The sequence below is a fragment of the Heteronotia binoei genome, chromosome 8 (genome assembly GCF_032191835.1).
Source record: "Heteronotia binoei isolate CCM8104 ecotype False Entrance Well chromosome 8, APGP_CSIRO_Hbin_v1, whole genome shotgun sequence".
NCBI classification, from domain to species: domain Eukaryota; kingdom Metazoa; phylum Chordata; class Lepidosauria; order Squamata; family Gekkonidae; genus Heteronotia; species Heteronotia binoei.
Window position 1 is genome coordinate 106,377,634 of NC_083230.1, and position 20,723 is coordinate 106,398,356.

The following is a 20,723-nucleotide window of genomic DNA, read 5'->3' on the forward strand; positions in this document are numbered from 1 at the left end:
GGCTGCTCCGCGCTTCTTATGCGAAATCCCTGCAGATCCTCCGGCGTGAGGAGGGTGGTCACGCCACTTGAAGGTGAGTGCGAAAACGCCCCAAGAGTTTCCCAGCCTGGACCAGACATCCCTTACCCTCCATCCCGCCCTGGTGGTCAGGGGAGTCTTGGTGACTCTGCAATGTGTATGTACAAATAAAGACTGCACTCTTCAATATTTCCTCCATCTTATTTATTTATTTATTTATTAATTTCATTTATATCCCGCCCTCCCCCACCTTGGCAGGCTCAGGGCGGCTAACAGCAATCCATAAAAACACACCATAATAAATAAAACATTAGAATTACATTATAGAACAATAAAACATTAAAACATTAAATTAAAACCAGTCTAGTAGATACAATTATACTGCGGTATAGATCTTTGGACCGCATTGGCGGATCTTTAATTACCATTTTTCTTAGCAGTCCGAATATGCTGATTTAAAAAGGATGGTCTTGCAGGCCCTGCGGAACTGTTCAAGGCTCCGCAGGGCCCGCACCTCCTCGGGGAGTCGGTTCCATAGGGTAGGGGCCGCGATCGAAAAGGCCCGTATTCTGGTGCTCTGATATTTAACTTCCTTCGGCCCAGGGATAGTCATTAAGTTTTTCCCCGTTGACCTCAGTGCTCTCTGGGGTTCATCTTCAGATGTTCAAAGCAAAATCTAGGGTGAATTTAGACTCTCCTAGCCTGACTTTCTTTGAGGGAGGCGAACAGAATTTCAAAGAACAGCGTTTCAAAGAGATTGCCCTCACTTCTGTAAGAAATTTGTATTTTCTGGACAAGGCGAGTGAAGGAGTGGAGTTTCCCAAAGGGACTTGTCATATTTATGCAAAGAATAACCTCACTGATAGATTGCTGTCAAACTAATTTGAGGGTTTGAAGGGGAAAAGCTGTTTGGGTTGTTTATAATGGATGAGGACAGGGTTGCCAACCTCCAGGTGGCAAACTTGCCTTTACTTGTTGACTCAGAGAGGCTTACAATCACCTATATCTTCTTCCCCCACAACAGACACCCTGTGAGGTGAGTGGGGCTAAGAGGGCTCTCACATCTAAGAACAAGAAGTCTGAACTGGCCCTACTATTAACAAAAGGATAGACTCTACTAAAAACCTGTGGTTGTACTGCCTTGGGATTCTGACAGATCACTGTATATGGCATGACTGCTTGCTGCTAATAGCAATGAAACTGTGTTCTTCAGACAAAGTGAACCTTATAATGAACATCAGAAAAATCCTATCAAATCCTACAATGGAATATCTTGATTTAACTATTGTAAGTTCTAAACCACACAAACCCTGAAAAATTCTCAGATAGGAGGGCTCAGACTTATGTACAGCTAGCCAGATGGGGGTCAGACACTGATAAAACTAGGGTTCAAGTGTTTCTAGAGAGGCAGGATTAAGTTAGGCAGGATTAAGATAGGCAGGTTAGGTCACCTCAGAGATGTAGCATGCTAGTGATTTGTGAGGGGGCAGAGGGGGGAAAACATGAAAGTTAACACTTTTCAAGAATCTGAGATGCCTGGGTTTGGTGAGCAATTCCAAGTAACCTCCATCCATCTCTCCCTCCAACAGAAAAATGTCTGTAATTTCAAACCCGGTCCATGGGCATTGTTGGGGGGGGGGTGCCCCCTAAATTTATGTGGAGGGAGCTTCTCCATAAATTCATAGGTAGTGATAATGGAGGCCCCACCCTGTGGTGTCACTGGCTCCTCCCTATGATGTCACTGGATCAAATGTCTCTGGTTGGGCCCCAGCCCCACCCCCGGGAAATTGAAAAGTCTATGCCCCTGGCAGTACCCCCACTCAATTTCCCCCAATCTTCTCTTTCACTGAAAGGGAAAGATTAGAGAAGACTGGGTGGGGGTGATGTAGATTCTATCGGGGGTACCAGCCCTGTGCCCCCCCCCCCCTGCTGGCAACAGCCCTGCATGATGGAGAACAGTTCTGAGAAAATGGCTGCTTTAGAGGGTGGGCTGTGTGGCATTGTACCTGCTGATGTCCCTTTCCTTCCCTCCCCAAATCTCACCTCCCCCAGGCTCCACTCCCAAAAACTCCAAGAATGTTCCAACTCAGAGCTGGAAACTCCTAGGAAATAGGCAGGGCTGGAATTCTAGCAGGAGCTCCTTTGCATATTAGGCCACACACCCCTGATGTAGCCAATCCTCCAAGAACTTACAAGGCTCTTTTCTGTAAGCTCTTAGAGGACTGGCTACATCACGGGTGTGTGGCCTAATATGCTAAAAAGCTCCTGCTAGAATTCCACCCCTGGAAATAGGCACTCTGCAGAGTACAGCAGGAGTAAACGACAAGCAAATGTGTGTGTGTGTGTGTACACATTTATACAAGGCTTTTTTGAGCAGGAACGCACAGGAAAGCAGTTCTGACTGACTTGGTGTCAGGGGGTGTGGCCTAATATGCAAATGAGTTCCTGTTGGGCTTCTGCTACGAAATAAGTTCTGCATTTATACAAACAAGCATTGCTCAAGGATACCAAGAATGACAGCTTGCTCCCATCCTATCCCCATCCCATCGCTCTCCAAACTTGGCATATGCAGGCATCTATGGCTTACCTACGGCAAGGACCCAAGACATACCTATGACAAAATTTGTCTTTGCAGATGACTGCCCAAACTGCTGTTCAATATATTTTGGCTTGTAAGTCACCATGCCAATTAAGGAATTGAACTGGATGACGCTGGAGCAGAGATATAAAAAGTAAACTGGGTTTCCAAAGAGGCTCTTAAGCGAAGGCAAAAAATCTGCAAAGCAAAACAGCGGCTCATTACAGTAACAAAAGTAGCTGGCAGGCTTACTTTCCCTGGCACCACAACTCTGGATGCAGGTGGAAGAACCAGATGTGTTGGAGATCTTGGAGGTGGCATTGGTGGGGGGGGGGCGTGTTGGAAAGAGAAAGGACTGCAGCAGGGTACAACGGCATAGAGTACACCCTTCAAAGCAGCCGCTTTCTCCAGGGGAATTGATCTTGGTCACCTGGAGATCAATTGTTACAGCAGGAGATCTCCAGATGCCATCTAGAGGTTGGCAACTCTAGCTGGGCCCCAAGTTTGGAGCAGCCCAGAGAAGATGGCAGCTTCCACAGCTTTAGCAGAAACCAGGGTGGGGCCAGAGCAGCTTGTACCAAGGCAAGCCAGGTTAGAAATCAACGTGGAGTCAGAGAAACCAGCACAAGAGAAAATAAGTAGGGATGGACACAAACTGAACATAAGAGAAACCATGTTGGATCAGGCAAATGGCCCATCCAGTCCAATACCCTGTGCCACACAGTGGCCAAAAAAACCAGGTGCCATCAGGAGGTCCATCAGTGAAACCAGGACACTAGAAGCCCTCCCACTGTTGCCCTTCGCAAAGAAGCACCAAGAATACAGAGCATCACTGCCCCAGACAGAAAGTTCCATCTATACCTTGTGGCTAATAGCCACTGATGGACCTCTGCTCCATATGTTTATCCAGTCCCCTCTTGAAGCTGTCTATACTTGTAGCTGCCGCCACCTCCTGCAGCGGTGATTTCTGTGTTGCTGGCTCACAAACTAAAGTTCATTACAAATTTTGGGCAGTTCGTGGTTTGCTAAGTGATATTTGCAAACTGATAACTTTCATACATTTCATACAGTTTGTGGTGGTTCATGAAGAGCAGAAAAAAAGGCTTAAATGGCTTAGAGCCATTTAACCTCCTGCTATCTGCTCTTCATGAAAAACAACTGAGCGCTAAGGAGCAGAAAGCAGGAGTTTAAATGGCTCGGAACCATTTAAACACCTGCTTTCTGCTCCTGCTGCTTTTCGTTGGAGCAGAAAGAGATCCCAAACTGATACAAACAGGTTCAGTTCATGAACGAATGTATTGATTCATGGTTTGGTTCATGGTTCAGCCGTGAAGCATAAACCAAATCACTAAAATGCTGTTTGCGCCCATCCCTAAAAATAATCAGAAGAGCAGCCCAGGCCCAAAGGCTGCTGGGATAGCCAGAGTTGACAACCTTAGCTGGCAGCCTAGACCACCCAAGCCATGGCCTAGGGTTGCCAAGTAGCATAGAGTTTACCCTCCCAAATGGCTAGAGCGTCCAGGAGAACCATAGAGTTTTCCCAGAGACGCCTAGAGCAGTCGTCGCGCAACATCACCGGTGTGATGTCACTTCCAAGTGATGTCATCATGCCCGCAACATCGGGGGAGGTTCTCGCTGCTGGCGCAATGTGGGCCGGTGGGTTGGGAACCTCCTGGGTAGAGGAACCCCCACCCGGACTGGGAGCCTGGCAGCCCTACCATGGCCTAAGCAATAGGACAGGAAGGAGGGCAACTGGGGTAGGGAGGCCAGCTCTGGGTTCAGAAATGCCTGAGAATTTGAGTGTGGAGCCTGGAAAGGTCAGATTTAGGGAGGGGAGTGACCTCAGTAGGGTACAGTGCCATTCAGTCTGTCTTCTACAGCCTTCCAGAGCAGCCATTTTCTCCAGGAGAAGTGGAACCAATTGTTTTAAATAAATAAATAATAAGCAATTTATATAATCTGGAGATCAATAGTAATTCTGGGAGATCTCCACCACCCCCCGTCTGGAGGGTGGCAACTCTAAAGAGGGTGAAGCCATCTAGCCGCTCGCTAGGAGGGACGCCCTTCCTCAAAGAGAGGTCAAGTATAGCCAGGGAAGGGGCCTTCAGAAGCAAGTCCCTGGGAAAGGTCAAGGGGTAGAGGAGGACACAGCTGTGGTTCTGGGAAAAGGAGAAGGAATAAGTTGGCACAACCAGGGATTTTCTTTTTGTAGCAGGCACTCCTTTGCATATTAGGCTCCACCCCCTGATGTAGCCAATCCTCCTGGAGCTTAAAGTGGGCCCTATACTAACAGCCCTGTAAGCTCCTGGAGGATTGGCTACCTCAGGGGGTGGGGCATAATATGCAAAGGAGTTCCTGCTCCAAAAAAGCCATGGGAACAATCCCCTTCCTTTCCCCATTTTGAAGCCACTGGAGCTGGTGGGGAAGGAGTCTAACAGCAACCCCCACAGGGTTTTCAAGGCAAGAGACAAAATTTGCTCAGGGCAGATCACCACAAACATCAATAAAAATCAGGGCTTTTTTTGGAACAGGAACTCAGTTTCAGCTGGCTGGGTGTCAAGAGGTGTGGCCTAATATGCAAATGAGTTCCTGCTTGGCATTTCCTATAAAACAAGCCCTGTGCTAAACAATGGTGATGTCAGGGGTGTGTGGCCTAATATGCAAATAAGGTCCAGTTGGGTTTTTCCTTCAAAACAAGCCCCGAATTATAAATAACGTTAGCAAACAATGAAAAGGTATAAAATTCCCTTAAAAACGCAGGGTTTCCAGCTGGAAATATTGCTCTCACTTCATAAACTGGGCTGCATAAAATGAAAGATGGCACTTCAGTAGCAGTTGGCAGTGCCAGGTTGGTGGTTTGCCAGTGCCTGCCTTTGCGTAGCAGCCCTGGCCTTCCTCGGTTGTCTCCCACCCAAGTACTAACCGAGGCTGATCCTGCTTATTTTGAAGAGCTGATGTAATCCTTCTAGCCTGGGCCAATAGGGCAGGGGAAGGACAATCTTCCTGTCATTGCCACACTGTATTGGATGGTGGAAACTGCCACCAAGTGGCAACCCCCTTACAGCAACCCTGCAGGGTTTTCAAGGCCAGCGACCAACAGAGGGGAGTTGCCACTGCCTACGTTTGTGCAGCAGCTCTGACCTTTCTTGGTGGTCTCCCATCCAAGTTCTATCTAGGGCAGGGGTGGCCAAACTGTGGCTCGGGAGCCACATGTGGCTCTTTCACACATATTGCATGGATATCGAAGCCCCTAGCACCCTGTCGGCCAGCTTCAAGAAGGCATTTGTTTCTCTAAATCACTTCTCAAAGCCAGCAGCTTGGAGAATGCATTTAAAGTTAAGTTGCTTTCTTTCTACCTCCCCCTCCCTCCCCTCAAGTATTTCCTTCCTTCCTTCCTTCCTTCCTTCCTTCCTTCCTTCCTTCCTTCCTTCCTTCCTTCCTTCCTTCCTTCCTTCCTTCCTTCCTTCCTTCCTTCCTTCCTTCCTTCCTTCCTGTTTTGTGGCTCTCAAACATCAGACATTTATTCTGTGTGGCTCTTTCACTAAGCAAGTCTGGCCACCCCTGATCTAGGGTCACTTCCAAGATTTGAGAAAATCAGGCTTTCTCCTGTGTCATCCAAGTCAGGGCAATACATTATAAGCATCTATGCTTTGTAGCAAGAACTCATTTGCATAGTAGGCTACACCTCCCTGATGTAGCCAATCCCTGATGTAGCCAATCCTCCTGGCATATTAGGCCCCCTTGCATATTAGGCCCTGTACAAAGACCCCTATAAGCTCTTGGAGGATTGGCTACATCAGGGGTGCGTGGCAAAGGAGTTCCTGCTACAAAAAAAGCCCTGCTCCTCTGTGTTTCTTTTAAGTCTTTCTCTGAGTGACATTCAGAGAAGACAGGAAGAACTTATCCCCCTCTGCATGTTTCAGGAAAAGGAAAGGTCCCCTGTGCAAGCACCAGTCGTTTTCGACTCTGGGGTGATGTTGCTTTTACAACATTTTCACAGCAGGCTTTTTGCGGGGTGGTTTGCCATTGCCTTCCCCAGTCATCTACACTTTCCCCCCAGCAAGCTGGGTACTCATTTTACCAACCTTGGAAGGATGGAAGGCTGAGTCAATCTCAAGCTAGCTACCTGAAAACCCAGCTTCCCCCGGGGATAGAACTCAGCTCGTGAGCAGAGCTTAGGACTGCAGTACTGCAGCTTTAACACTCTGTGCCATGGGGCTCTTAAAGGTAAAGGCAGTCCCCTGTGCAAGCACCAGTCGTTTTCGACTCTGGGGTGACGTTGCTTTCACAACATTTTCATGGCAGACTTTTTACAGGGTGTTTCAGACAACATGCAATTATTCTTTACGCTTTGTCAATTTTACTTGATGTGTTCATTTGTTTTAACTGAAGAGAACTTTGTAGCAGATATAAAAGCAGAAATCCTTTTGCTCAAAAAAGGGAGATCAAAGAGGGATTATCGCATGTTGATAATATCCCTGTAGTTAGCACGAGGTATATACAAAGTCATAACAGTGCCCTGAAAGGACACAAGTTTTTCGTGTAATATATGAACCCAGGGCTTTTTCTGTAGAAAAGGTCCAGCAGGAACTCATTTGCATATTAGGCCACACCCCCTGACACCAAGCCAGCTGTTTCTGCTAAAAAAAACCCTGTATACATCTCATTATAACCCAGATTTGTCCCAACATAAATTACAAATTTTGCTCTCTTCTCACTGCTGTTGTAATACCATAGAAGAAGGGGTTTCAGCATGAATACAAGCAAAAAAATCAATACTGCTACGAACAGTACCAGTAACAGCCACTTAAATCGAGGTGAGTAGTTTGTAAAGTTTGAGAGTTGTGTTATGGTGTTATGTATGGGCATTTTTAATTGGTGGTTTATTATAGTTCCAGTCTGTCAGCCTGATAACTGAAGATCAGTATTGAAACGTCTTGAAATCTAGAAGGGACGTCTTATGAAGGCTGTAAGGATTTCCTGATCCTTCCTACTTGAAAGAAATTCAGAATTTTTCATGGACTGTATTATGAACTTTTTTACTGAAGGAAGGAATTGTTGAAGACTACTAATGCCTCTATTGAAAACTGTGGAAGCAAATGATTTGTATGTATCGTAAATTGTAATTTTTTTGGAGGGAAGGTATGATGACATATATACTGGTATAAAATTATAATAGAATTGAAGCAATTGTATTGTTTCTCAGTGGTACTGTTTGTAGCAGTATTAATTTTTTTGCTCGTCTCACTGCTGGCATCTGGAACATTATAATCTTGCTGTAATCTTGTGGTCATTGCACAAATTTAGGGTTTGCACATGCACTTCGCAATGATGTCACCCGGAAGTGATGTCATCAAAATGGCAGTACCCATGCGGGGCCACTCCAGGCATTTCCGGGAACACTCTATGGTTTTCCCAGATGCTCTAATCATTTGGGAGGTAAAAGCTCTATGGTACCTATTGCACCATAGAGTTTTCCCTCCCAAATGGCTAAAGCATCCGGGAAAACTATAGAGTTTACCTGGAAACGCCTAGACAGGCCCCGCACGGGCACCACCATTTTGATGATGTCACTTCTGGGTGATGTCATTGCATCAGCGATATAGGGGTAGGTTCCCCCCGCCAGCCCAGTGTGGGCTGGTGAGTTGGGAACCTCCCAGGTGGGGGATTCCCCGCCCGGACTGGGGGCTTGGCAGCCGTACACAAATTAGAATCACAACCTGAGACTGTTCCAAAGCCCGTACTGAAATTCCAGTCTAAACCCTACTTCAGAGTAAATTAACAAGCCATATCAACTGACCTTTGGCCATCTCGAGAATCTTGACCTGCTCTTGATAGGCTATATAATGTTCTCTGTTATCATCTGTAATGAATTTGGATTGCTCAGAGGAAGTGCTGGAATCTTTTCGGGTCTCCGGTCTTGGAAGATCCTTTGGTAAGAACCAGAACGGGATTGCTGCCATCACGCTGATGATGCCAGCTATTAAATAGCCAAGCCACCAAGCTCCTACCCACTGAGCATCTTTGTGAGTTATAGTTATACTCTCTGTTGAAGGGGGAAAAGATATTAGAGTTATTTATCATTTACACATCACAAAGAGTTGGATTTGACTGTGTGACTAAACAACAACAAAATCATTAACAGGAACAACAGCAAAGGTTTTCAACCAGCCTGTGCCTCAAAGAGTGCTATCGCACAAGGCTGCTACCACACAAGAGATTTGGCCCGACCTAGCCATGCCCAACCTAGCCACGCCCAACCTAGCCACGCTTCCAGCTCCCAACTCTGGACAGTGCATCTCTTGTGCCAGTTCAGAAGGTGGAGAGCCTGGGAGTGATATTGGATGCCTCACTTTCCATGGAGGCCCAGATCACAGCAGTTGCTTGATCTGCTTTTTACTATCTTCAGCAGATTAGACAACTAGCACCCAACATGTCCTCCCAGGACTTAGCTACAGTGATCCATACAACCGTCACTTCCAGGTTGGACTACTGCAACTTGCTCTACACAACTTGTCCTTGAAGTTGACCTGGAAACTCCAGCTGGTGCAAAATGTGGCAGCACAACTGGTAACTGCATTGCCTTTATGGGCAAGTATCTGGCCAGTGCTGTACCAATTGCACTGGCTGCCAATAGAGTACTGGATCCGCTTTAAGGTTTTGGCCTTAACATTTAAATACTTATGTGACCTGGAACTGACATACCTATGGGACCACATCTCCCCACATGTGCCCCAGAGATTGCTACATTCTGCTTCGCAGCATCTTCTGACCATCCCTGGCCCAAAGGACATTCAACTTGCCTTGACCAGAGCCAGGGCCTTTTCAGCCTTGGCCCCAGCCTGGTCGAATCAGCTCCTTGTGAAGATCCAGGCCCTACCATTCTGTAGGGCCTGCAAGATGAAGCTATTCTGCCGGGCCTTTGGTTGAGGCAGCGGACGTCCTTATTCCATCGCTTGGCCTCCCTTGCCTGTCATAATGCTATCATTTAATTTTATCTTAATTTATTATTCCATCTCTGGGCCTACTGATATATAAAATGCACCCAATGGAAACTGCAAATATGCTATTTGCTTTATTGTATTTTATAGTTTTAGTTTGTAGTTTTTAATTGAGAGCCAGTTTGGTGCAGTGGTTAAGTGTGTGGACTCCTATCTGGGAGAACCAGGTTTGATTCCCCACTCCTCCACTTGCACCTGCTGGAATGGCCTTGGGTCAGCCATAACTCTGGCAGAGGTTGTCCTTGAAAGGGCAGCTGCTGTGAGAGTCCTCTCAGCCCCACCCACCACACAGGGTGTCTGTTGTGGGGGAGGGAGATAAAGGAGATTGTGAGCCACTCTGAGTGGAGGGTGGAATATAAATCCAATGTCTTCTGCCTTCTTAACTTTTGTTGTTATCTGCCTGAGCCCGCTCACGGGAAAGGATGAGATACAAATTAACAAAAATAAATAATAAATTCAGATTAAATGTGCACGATCACATGAGCACATCTGCCCTCCAAGCCACACCCATTCTCACCCCGTCTCTCGACACCTCCTATCCGGATTAAAAAGCCACCTGGATCTTCCCAGTAGTTTCCCCCCTGAATTGCATTTAGGTCATATATTCACTGGCTGTCTGAACACCTGGGCATGACTAATAAATGGAAGAGTAGTGAGATCATGCCAAGCTGTTTCCGGCGCTTTTGGTTTTTTCCCCTTAATCCCACTCCAAGGAGTGATTGTGTGCTTTTCTGCTTGAGCACACACACCAGGGGACTTTTTTAAAAAAAACCTTTCCATGGTGGTTCTGTGGTTGAGGCCTGGTAGCAGTATGAATGGTCAACCACGGACCGCTGTCATGATCCTGCAGCTTCGATGGCGGCTGCCTGACAGACCAGAAATAGATCAAACTCAAGCTGCTTTCTTGTAGCCAAGATAATATCATGCCAATTTCCCAGTGTGATAGCACCCAAGGTGTTTTCTATTTCTTCTGTAGCCTTTTCTATTTATTCTGTAGTCTGGTCCAAATAGTTAACATTTCATTTTCGCTGCACTCGATCTTGCATGCAGCGTCTTGTTTGCAGAGATTGTAGGTATAAAAAACATAATGATTTTTACATGTACAGTGCCTGTTGATAAGAGAAATGATAGACAGAATCTGGAGATATGAAATCACATTTCATCAAAGCACAGAAACTGGCTCAGACTTACCTGTATCTACAAAACCAATGTCTACGTACAGCTTGGCACACAAAGACCCTAAAAGGAAGCCAAATATGGGGCCTATAATAGCAACTGTTTGCACACACCCTGTTAAGAAGAGAAAAGCAGAATTGCACATGAGATTGGGGGAAAAAATGATAACTTAAGCTTACTTTTAAAAAAGAGGAATACATAACAAGGTGATTGGTTGAAGAACGATCACACCTTTGTTGCCTATGCCCCAGTTCTGATCTCTTTCCCCAAGGTAGGGGTGGAATTCTACCAGGAGCTCATTTGCATATTAGGTCACACACCCCTGATGTAGCCAATCCTCCAGGAGCTTACAAGGCTCTTTTTTGTAAGATCTTGGAGGATTGGCTACAACAGGGGTGTGTGGCTTAATATGCAAAGGAGCTGCTGCTAAAATTCCACCCCTGCCCTAAGGCCATATTTACAAAGGAAAGGCTGCTTCATGAGAGCAACCTGTTCATTCTTATAGGACATCTTGTTGTTGATCGTAATCCTGTTAAAAAAAAGTCAAAGGGAAAATCCAGTGTGAAAGTGTTGAGCTGGAATTCATTAAGGAGAGCAACACTGTAAGCACTCAAGATTTTAACAGGGATTTGGGATTATTAACTAATTAATGGTGTTTACTAACTTTCAAAATTTGGGATTCTCCACACATTACACTTGTTAATTTGGTTAGCAAACCTAGCGTATGGTCTCTGTTTTTCTCAATTTGATTTGAATTTCACATAATTACATTTCATTGTATACTTCATAGCCCCCTTGACCTTGCTGTTTATTTTTTCATGCTTGTACAAAAGCTCTTCCTGTGAGAATCCACTGTGTTGCATCAGAAGAAGTGGACTCCAGTCTATGACAGCTTGTGCTGGAATAATACAGTGTTAGTGATTAAGGTGCAACAAGGTCTCATTTATATTTCTTGCAGCAATTACTTTGCCTGTTCTGCAAACCATGTCCCAAAAACACAGGTGGCTTGTGGTGATACGCATTGTGGTGGTTGACTCACTCACATTCCAGAGATGCACCTGTTTGTACCACTGGACTACAAAGTGAATTAGCAGCTGCTCTCCAGGGTCCTGAATCAGAGAAAGTTAACCTGAATCCTAGTTTTTTTTTTACTGGAGAAGCTAGAGGAATTCAATTAGGACCACCTGTGCACAAAATTAGGCAACCTGACACCTGAGCCCTATCCTACCTCCCAACCTACTTGGCTCTGGTAACTCATTAATTACTAGCAGATTTGGAGGAAATCAAAATGGCTGCTGTAAGCCAAAAATCATTGGCCTTGATTCCACAGAAGATCAGGAAGTGGTATTCACCAGATAAAAGGTGAAGAACCAATCTAGTGTGGCAGGTGGAGAAAGAGGGTGTTCATGTGCAAAAGGGCTGTAGGACCCCCCTTGGATAGAAGAAGAAGAAGAGGAGGAGGAGGTTGGATTTATACCCTGCCCTTCACTACCCAAAAGTGTCTCAGAGCAACATACAATCTCCTTTCCTTTCCCCTCCCCACAACAGACATCCTGTGAGGTAGGTGGAGCTGAGAGAGCTCTCCAAGAACTGCTCTTGAGAGGAACAGCTCTGAGAGAACTTGTGACTGACTCAAGGTCACATCAGCAGGTGCATGTGAAGTGGGGAATCAAACCCGGTTCTCCCAGATAAAAGTCAGTGCACTTAACCACTACACCAAACTGGCCACCCTGAGGACATACATAAAGTACTAAGTACATGACTGTGGGGAACTGGTACAAAACTAATAATTACAATTCAGTTATTATGAGTCATGATTGCTTGATTGTGGCCCAGCAATAGAATATCTGAGCATCTGCTTTACAGGCAGAAGGTCCCATGTCCAATTTTTAGCATCTCCAGTTAAAATGATCAAGTGATGTGAAAGACCAACATCTGAGACCCTGGAGAGAGACTGTCAGCTGGACCAAACAATACTGACCTTGACAGGTCCAATTTAGAATAAGACACTAGGCAAAAGAGACACAGAAAGATTATTTCGTTTCTTAAAAAGAGATTATTGTACCAATGTAAAAGGCTGCACTCTCTTCCGTGGCATAGTCATCAATGTAGGCAATCCCCAGGGGCTGAATTGGTGTCTCTCCGATGCCACGAAGAAGATTCCCCAGCAAAACATAGATCCACATGGAAGTTCCCGCTTCCTTTTCACACCCTGCATGTGCAAACCCAAGACACTGAGGATGGTATTTTGCTCATATAATAGGAACATGACTTATGACATGTTTCTAATCCTTTCCCATTGCAGAACACAGTTGCTTATTAATAGGGCTTTTTCAATGCCCTTCCGTCAGCCATTTTATACGGCAGATTCCAAGGGACTCCCTATTAAAGTAGGTGTTGTCCCTGTAAGATGGATTGTGTTGTCACTTATGTTCTTCTCCAGTGTCCTCTCTATTTGGCGTCCCGCCGGGATCTTTTATACCCCATATTGGCCCAAATTTTAGAGACCTCGGATGATTTTAAAGTGCTTTTTTGGCTTGATAATTCTGATCCGAAAATAACTGAATTAGTAGCAAAGATTTTTTTTATAGAGCTATGGTTACTCGTCCTGATAAATAGTACTATGTATCAGGTTTTACTATGTTGCTACGTTGTCTTTATCCTAATTTTATTCTGTATGGATTTTGTACTCTTTTAATACGTAATCTGGCCGACTTTATACTCTTATATATGCCAATAAAGGCTGTCTTGTGTCTGTCTGTGTGTGCTTTTTTGAAGCAGGAACTCCTTTGCATATTAGTCCTCACACCCCTGATGTAGTCAGTCTTTTTTTTTTTTTTACCTTTTATTTGTATCCCGCCCTCCCCGCAGAAGCAGGCTCAGGGTGGCTAACAACAAGAATTCAATATATACATTGTACAATACAACATTTTAACTACAATTAATTAAAATCTATTAAAATTCTAAAAACAGTAAAATTAATATTTTTGTGCTATTACCTAGATGGCAAACTTTACTTAGCAGTTCTAATCAGTGAAGGCCATTCGAAACAAGATGGTCTTGCAGGCCCTGCGGAACTGTTCAAAGTCCCACAGGGCCCGCATTTCTTCTGGAAGTTGATTCCATAATTGTGGAGCCATAACAGAGAAAGCCCGAGTGCAGGTACTTTGGAGTTTTACCTCTTTTGGCCCGGGGATAGTCAGCAGGTTCTTCCCTGCTGACCTCAGTGCTCTCTGGGGTTCGTGTGGGGAGAGACGGTCCCTAAGGTAGGCAGGTCCTCGGCCATATAGGGCTTTAAAGGTAATGACCAGCACGAATCCGGTAAATAACTGGTAGCCAGTCCTCCTGGAGCTCACAGTAGGCCTGTACTAAGAGCCCTGAAAGCTCCAGGAGGATTGGCTATATCAGAGGTGTGTGGCCTAATATGCAAAGGAGTTCCTGTTACAAAAAAAGCCCTGCTTATTAAAACAGGATGCAAGAAGAACCATCGAATTTGATATTCTTAGAAGTTACAGAGTATAGAGGAACAATGCAAACTGTTCTTACCTGCATGTATTTTGCCCTGAGATCTTTCCAAGACCGAGACTGTTATTTGATTTTGATCCTGCAGACACGGAGAGATGCTGACAGTTGAGTTGGAGGAGGAGGAAAATAACTCATACCTATAGCTGTGTGGAAACCAACAGGTCTTTTAAACAAGAATTTGTCCTACTCAGATGTGGGGAAAATATACATTCAACTCATTGCGGAGTCCTTCAGTTCACAACAAGGTCAAGAAGATGACAGCCATTTGACCCCACCATTTGGGGTCCCACTTAGCATCCCACTACACAAATGCTCCATTTAGGGTCATCTAAGAAGCTACATGAGTTGGTACAATAAGGAGTGCATGGAGGCTCAGAAGAGTTCCAGACATCAGTGGCACAGGAGATGGCTGGTATCGCCCTCATGGGCTTTGCCCCTGTTGGCCAGATCAAGCCAAGGCCTGTGAGATGAAGAGTATACCTTGAACACAGCAATGCATGAAGCTGCCTTATACTGAGACTGATCCTTGGTCTATCAAGACCATTATTAAGAATATAAGAGAAGCCATGTTGTATCAGGAAAATGGCCCATCCAGTCCAACACTCTATGTTACATACTGGCCAAAAATCAGTTGCCCTCAAGGGGTCTATCACTGGGGCCAGAACTCCAGAAGCCCTCCCATTGCTAACCCCAAACAACAAGAATAAAAAATACTGCCCCAGACATAGTGTTCCATCTATATCTTGCAGCTAATAGCCACTGATGGACCTCTGCTCCATAAATTTATCTAATCCCCTCTTGAAGCTGTCTATGCTTGTAGTTACTGATGCTTCCTGCACAGTGAATTCCACATGTTAATTACTCTTTGGCTGTGATCACACACATCAAATAATGCACTTTCAATCCACTTTCAAAGCACTTTCCAATTGGATTTTGCCAGTTCACACAGCAAAATCCAGTTGGAAAGTGCACTGCAAGTGGATTGAAAGCAGATTATTTAGTGTGTAAGATCACAGCCTTTGGGTAAAGAAGTGGTCCATCTAGCCCAGCATCTTAAGAACATCAGAAGAGTCTTGCTGAATAAAGCCAGTGGTTCATCTCATCCAGCATCTTAAGAACACCATAAGAACCCTGCTGGATCAGACCAATGGTCCATCTAGTCCAGAATCCTCTCTCACACAGTGGCCAACCAGTTCCTCCAGAGGACCAACAACAGAGCATAGAGGCTGAGGCCTTCCCCTGATGTTGCCTCCTGGCACTGGAATTCAGAGGCTGAAAACCATCCACAGTTATTATCCTCACTACTGTCCTCATAGTCAGCATCATGCCTGGCAATTATAAGAGGTGTGGCTATTACAGGAAGACAGAGGCACACATTCTTTCTGACATAGTAGCTACAAAGTGCAATGTACTTACTGCCCCATAAAGAAGTGTGGCATGGCTATTATAAATGTTCCAAGAGACATGATGAGGCAACCAGCTCCGATGATCTTTGGCCTATGTAGTTTGGCTCCGAAGTAACTTACAAGTATTATTATCAAAAGATTCCCTTGAAGAAACATAGAAAGAAGAACCTGAACTGAGAAGGTCCATAAAAGAAAACAAATTTGGGGGTGGGTGGAAACATACGCACGAAGAAAACAATTTGGGTATATCACATACCAATTTCAAAGCTCCCATCTATGAGGCCAACCAGAGAAGAAGGAATATCAAATCTCCTTTCTATTTGGGTGATGGTACTTTTCAGGTAACTTCCCGACAGAGCTTTTGCAAAGTAAACAAAAGACAAGGCACCGAGAAAGATCTGCAAAAGAACACGGGAAGTGTCAGGAGCTAAGGGGCTACTGTGGTTGATCTCTTGGGCTTCAACCTGAGAGACCTGGACTCCATTTCCCAGCTCAGTACCATTGACAGCAATGTAACAATGCTCAGCTGCCATTCACAATCAACAGAGCAACATATGTGCCCTTGGCTGCACTGCAGGGATCCAGAAATTATTGGCTACCAGACTTGTGTGTGTGTCTTAAGTGATATCGTCACCTCTGATTTTCGGAGACTCTATACATTAACGTTGAGCAGAGAGGTAAGCTGCAGTACTGTAGTCCAAGCTCTGCTCAACCTGAGTTTGATCCTGGTGGAAGCTGGGTTCAGCTCAGGGTTGACTCAGCCTTCCATCCTTCTGAGGTCAGAAAATGAGTACCCAGCTTGCTGGGGGTAAAGCGTAGATGACTGGGGAAGGCAATGGCAAACCACCCCTAACAAAAAGTCTGCCAAGAAAGCATCATGATGTGACATCACCCCATAGGTCGGTAACAACTCGGTGCTTGCGCAAGGGACCTTTACTATACATTAATGACGTCCAAAATGCCTTATTGTTAAAAGCCTTGCTTGAGTCTTGCCAACTGAGGGTCGTGGCTTCCTCAGCTGAGTCAATCCATCTCAGGTGGGGTCTTCGTCTTGTCCTGCTGCCTTCCACATTTCCTAGAGTTATAGCCTTTTCCAGTGAGTCTTATCTCCTCATAATGTGACCAAATTATGATAGCCTCAGTTTAGTCATTTTAGCTTCTAGGAATTTAAAAGCTAAAATCAATCTAAAATTTAGAAGAATTGGATGGGGGAGGAATCTCTGCTTTTGTTCTTTCTATAAAGGCAAGCATCTAGCTCACATGGCCTCTCCTCACATGTGCCCCGGAGAGCCTTACACTCCTCAGACCATCACTTGCTGGTAGTTCCCTGACCTGGATAGCCCAGACAAGCCCGATCTCATCAGATCTCAGAAGTTAAGCAGAGTCAACTCTGGGAAGTATGTGGATGACAGACCTCCTTGGAATACCAGGAGAAGAAGATTCAGCCACCTCCCTGAAAATATCCTCTAGGGCCCCAGTGGGGGGTGCCAGAAGTTGCCATGACTTCTAGGCATGCATGCGCACACACACACACACACACACACAAATACCCGCCAAGAGAGTCCCCGCTGATGTCAGGAAAGCTCTCGGGGAAACCTTGGGCTAGTCACCCTCTCTGCCTAACCTACCTCACAGAACTGTTGTGAGCATAAATCAGAAGAGAGGAGAAATGATGTGCTTTGGGTATCCACTGGGGAGAAAACTGAGATATAATAAAATGGAAAAAATAAGGCAAGGCATCTGTGTGAGAGCACCTTCACAACAAGAACACATGTCCAAAGTATTCTACTCTCACACTTCTTAAAAAAAATAACACTCTTCAAAGGAGTTCAGGGTTCATCCCATTTCCCTTTATCCTCACATTGACCCTGTGAGGTAAAATTAGGCTGAGACACAGTGATCAGCCTGAGTTCACCCAGCAAGTTGACTGGGGATTTGAAAATGGAACTCCCAAGTTCTAGTCCAAGTATCAGGTCACCTCAGCTCTCAGTGGTTTCTGAATGGTGGTTACACTCTGTGCTGTCTGTTATTAACTAGTTTAAGAGGTAACTTTACTGCAGTGGTACTGTTCGTTTAGCCCACAGGCCTTGGGAAATGTCATACTAGATACAACAACAAAAATAAGTCATTTAAATAATTAACCAGTTACCACACTCAAGGTCCTTTCTCGTTAATTACATGAGCAAAAAAATTGGCTACAGCCTATGTAACTCACAAATCTACATCTGCCAGGAGTTTCTTAACCTTATCTGATGTTAGCAACTCCTTGTCACAGAAGAGAAGAGTAGTCCACATATCCCTAACTCTTCAAAAGGCACCACATAAGACAAACCATGTTGGATCAGGCCAACAGCCCACCTAGTCCAATACTCTGTCACACAAACCTGAGTGCCATCAGGACTTCCACCAGTGGGGCCAGAACTCCAGAAACCCTCCCACTGTTGTCCCCAAGCACCAAGTATACACAGCATCACAGCATATGTTCCATCTATCCATTGTGGCTAATAGCCAATCATGGACCTCTGTTCCATGTGTTCCTTCGATCCCTTCTTGAAGTTGTCTATGGTTGTAGCGGCCACCATTTCCTGCTGCTGTGAATTCTGCATGTTTATCACGTTTTGGATGAAGAAGTACTTCCTTTTCTCTGTTCTAAGCCAACTACTCATCAATTCCATTGAATGTTCACGAGTTCTTGTATTGTGAGAAAGAGAGAAAAATACTACTTTCTTTGCCTTCTCTATCCCATGCATAACTTTGTAAACCTCTGTCATGTCACCTTTCAGTCATCATTTCTGCAACTGAAAGAACCCTAATCTCTTTAACCCTTCTTCATAGGGAAGGCACTCCATACCCTTAATCATTTTAGTTGCCCTTATCTGCATCTTTTACAATGTCATAATATAGCCCTGTGGTGCAGAGTGGTAAAGCTGCAGTACTGCAGTTGGAGCCCTCTGCTCACGACCTGAGTTCGATCCCAGCAGAAGCTGGGTTCAGGTAGCTGGCTCCAGGTTGACTTAGCCTTCCATCCTTCCGAAGTCGGAAAAATGAGTACTCAGTTTGCTGGGGGGGGGGGGGAAGTGTAGATGACTGGGGAAGGCAATGGAAAACCACCCTGTAAAAAGTCTGCCGTGAAAACGTCATGATGCGACGTCACCCCAGAGTCAGAAACGACTGGTGCTTGCACAGGGGACTACCTTTACCTTTTTAAATATATCATTATTAGGATTATTTCATTATATCTTTATTTGGAGAAGGGAAATCACAGGAAAGTTCCATTCAGACTTAATGAGGCCCCTCCACTCACACACACACACACAAAGGATTTTCTAATGAAGATGAAAAGATTGGGAGGAGGTGGGAAGTGCTCCCGTTCTGCAGCAGCTTGGAAACCCTCATCCTACCACCTTTGGTCAGAGACCTGGTCCAAGACAGTCCTTGCATCACTTGGGAATAGGCAGGGGTGGAATTCTAGCAGGAGCTCCTTTGCATATTAGACCACACACCCCTGATGTAGCCAATCCTCTAAGAGCTTACAAGGTTCTTTTTTGTAAGCTCGGAGGATTGGCTACATTAGGGGCCTAATATGCAAAGGAGCTCCTGCTAGAATTTCACCCCTGAGAATAGAGTTTCCACTCTCCAAGTGGTGGATGGAGATTTCCTGGAATTGCAACTGCTCTCCAGGTGACAGAGATCAGTTCATGCTTTGGAAGGTGCACGCTATGGCATTCAACCCCATTGTTTCCCAAACCCCACTGTCCTCAGGCTATACTCCCCTAAGTCTCCAGGGATTTCCCACCCTGAAGCTGGCAGCCCTGCTTGGGAAGGAACAGATTCTAATCTTGCAAGCATAAATGCTCTCCTGTACTGAGGAACAGTTAGAATATCTAAACATGGTTGTGTTGAGAAGTTTCAAAGCATTCTTTTCATTGAAATTTGACTGGTGTATCTCAGGGGTGACTCTTTGATACATATTGTGTGGCTCTCAAAGCCCCACTGCCCTGTCAGCTGGCTTGGAGAAGGCATTTCTCTCTTTAAATCACTTCTCCAAGCCAAGCCAGCACGAAACTTGGAGAATGAATTTAAAGTTAAAGTTGCTTTCTTTCCACCTCTTCCTCCCTCTCCCTCCTTCCCTCCCTTCCTTCCTTCCTTCCTTCCTTCCTTCCTTCCTTCCTTCCTTCCTTCCTTCCTTCCTTCCTTCCTTCCTTCCTTCCTTCCTTCCTTCCTTCCTTCCTTCCTTCCTTCCTTCCCTTCCTTCCTTCCCTTCCTTCCTTCCCTTCCTTCCCTCCCTTCCTTCCCTCCCTTCCCTTCCTTCCCTCCCTTCCTTTCCTTCCTTCCTTCCTTCCTTCCTTCCTTCCTCCCCTCAAACATTTGACATTCATGTTTTGCAGCCTTAAACATCTGACATTTATTCTATGTGGCTCTTACATTTAGCAAGTTTGTCCATCTCTGGACTATCTTCATGAGAAAGTCCTTGTGGAAGCCCTGAGCAAAAAGGGTTTGTGGGTTTGTTTGTTATAATAAATTCCAATATATCGATGACCAATCTCCTGGTTGGCTGTCCACCACATTTTCGCAACTCGGAGAGAACTTGGACAATGGGGGGAGGGGGGAGCTGTTGGCACAAACGTGATTGTCTATTTTGGGAGGCCATAAGCCGCTTCCTGAGTGGCTCAGTGGCAACTGGGGGTTTATTCAGCAAGGCAATCGGATTACCCTTGAAGCAGGCAGAAGGGGAATTATCTGATTTGTCTCGTAATGCAAGTTTAATGAACACAACTTGCTTTTAATTCGCCAACCCGGGGGACTCAGTTCAGTGCCAGTCTGCCCAGGGGCTTGGGGAAGATTCTAACCTCCTCATCAGCATGGGCTCTTGGAATTCAAAGCAGCAGCAGCTGCAGGTGGAATAATGTTGTGTGAAAAGCTGGGAACTGTGGAACGCAGTAGCATTAGGGTTCGGGGGGCAAGGACCATTATTAAGCCCTTCTCTACCACCTCCCCTGGGGTGTGTGCCCACAAAAT

General features: G+C 45.4%; 2 protein-coding genes across 3 annotated transcripts in view; one reads left to right on the forward strand and one right to left on the reverse strand.

Annotated features, from left to right (window-relative positions):
- Nucleotides 1–20,723, forward strand: part of CALD1 (caldesmon 1) — a 710,639-nt gene that overhangs the window by 664,742 nt on the left and 25,174 nt on the right. The window lies entirely within an intron of this gene.
- Nucleotides 1–20,723, reverse strand: part of SLCO1C1 (solute carrier organic anion transporter family member 1C1) — a 54,898-nt gene that overhangs the window by 13,823 nt on the left and 20,352 nt on the right. Inside the window, exons 4-10 of the mRNA XM_060245836.1 lie at nucleotides 15,961–16,102; nucleotides 15,715–15,847; nucleotides 14,320–14,441; nucleotides 12,839–12,985; nucleotides 10,789–10,887; nucleotides 8,397–8,642; nucleotides 2,630–2,794 (exon numbers count right to left, since the gene is read on the reverse strand). Of these exons, the coding sequence (XP_060101819.1) occupies nucleotides 2,630–2,794; nucleotides 8,397–8,642; nucleotides 10,789–10,887; nucleotides 12,839–12,985; nucleotides 14,320–14,441; nucleotides 15,715–15,847; nucleotides 15,961–16,102 (1,054 nt within the window). The remainder of the gene's footprint in view (nucleotides 1–2,629; nucleotides 2,795–8,396; nucleotides 8,643–10,788; nucleotides 10,888–12,838; nucleotides 12,986–14,319; nucleotides 14,442–15,714; nucleotides 15,848–15,960; nucleotides 16,103–20,723) is intronic.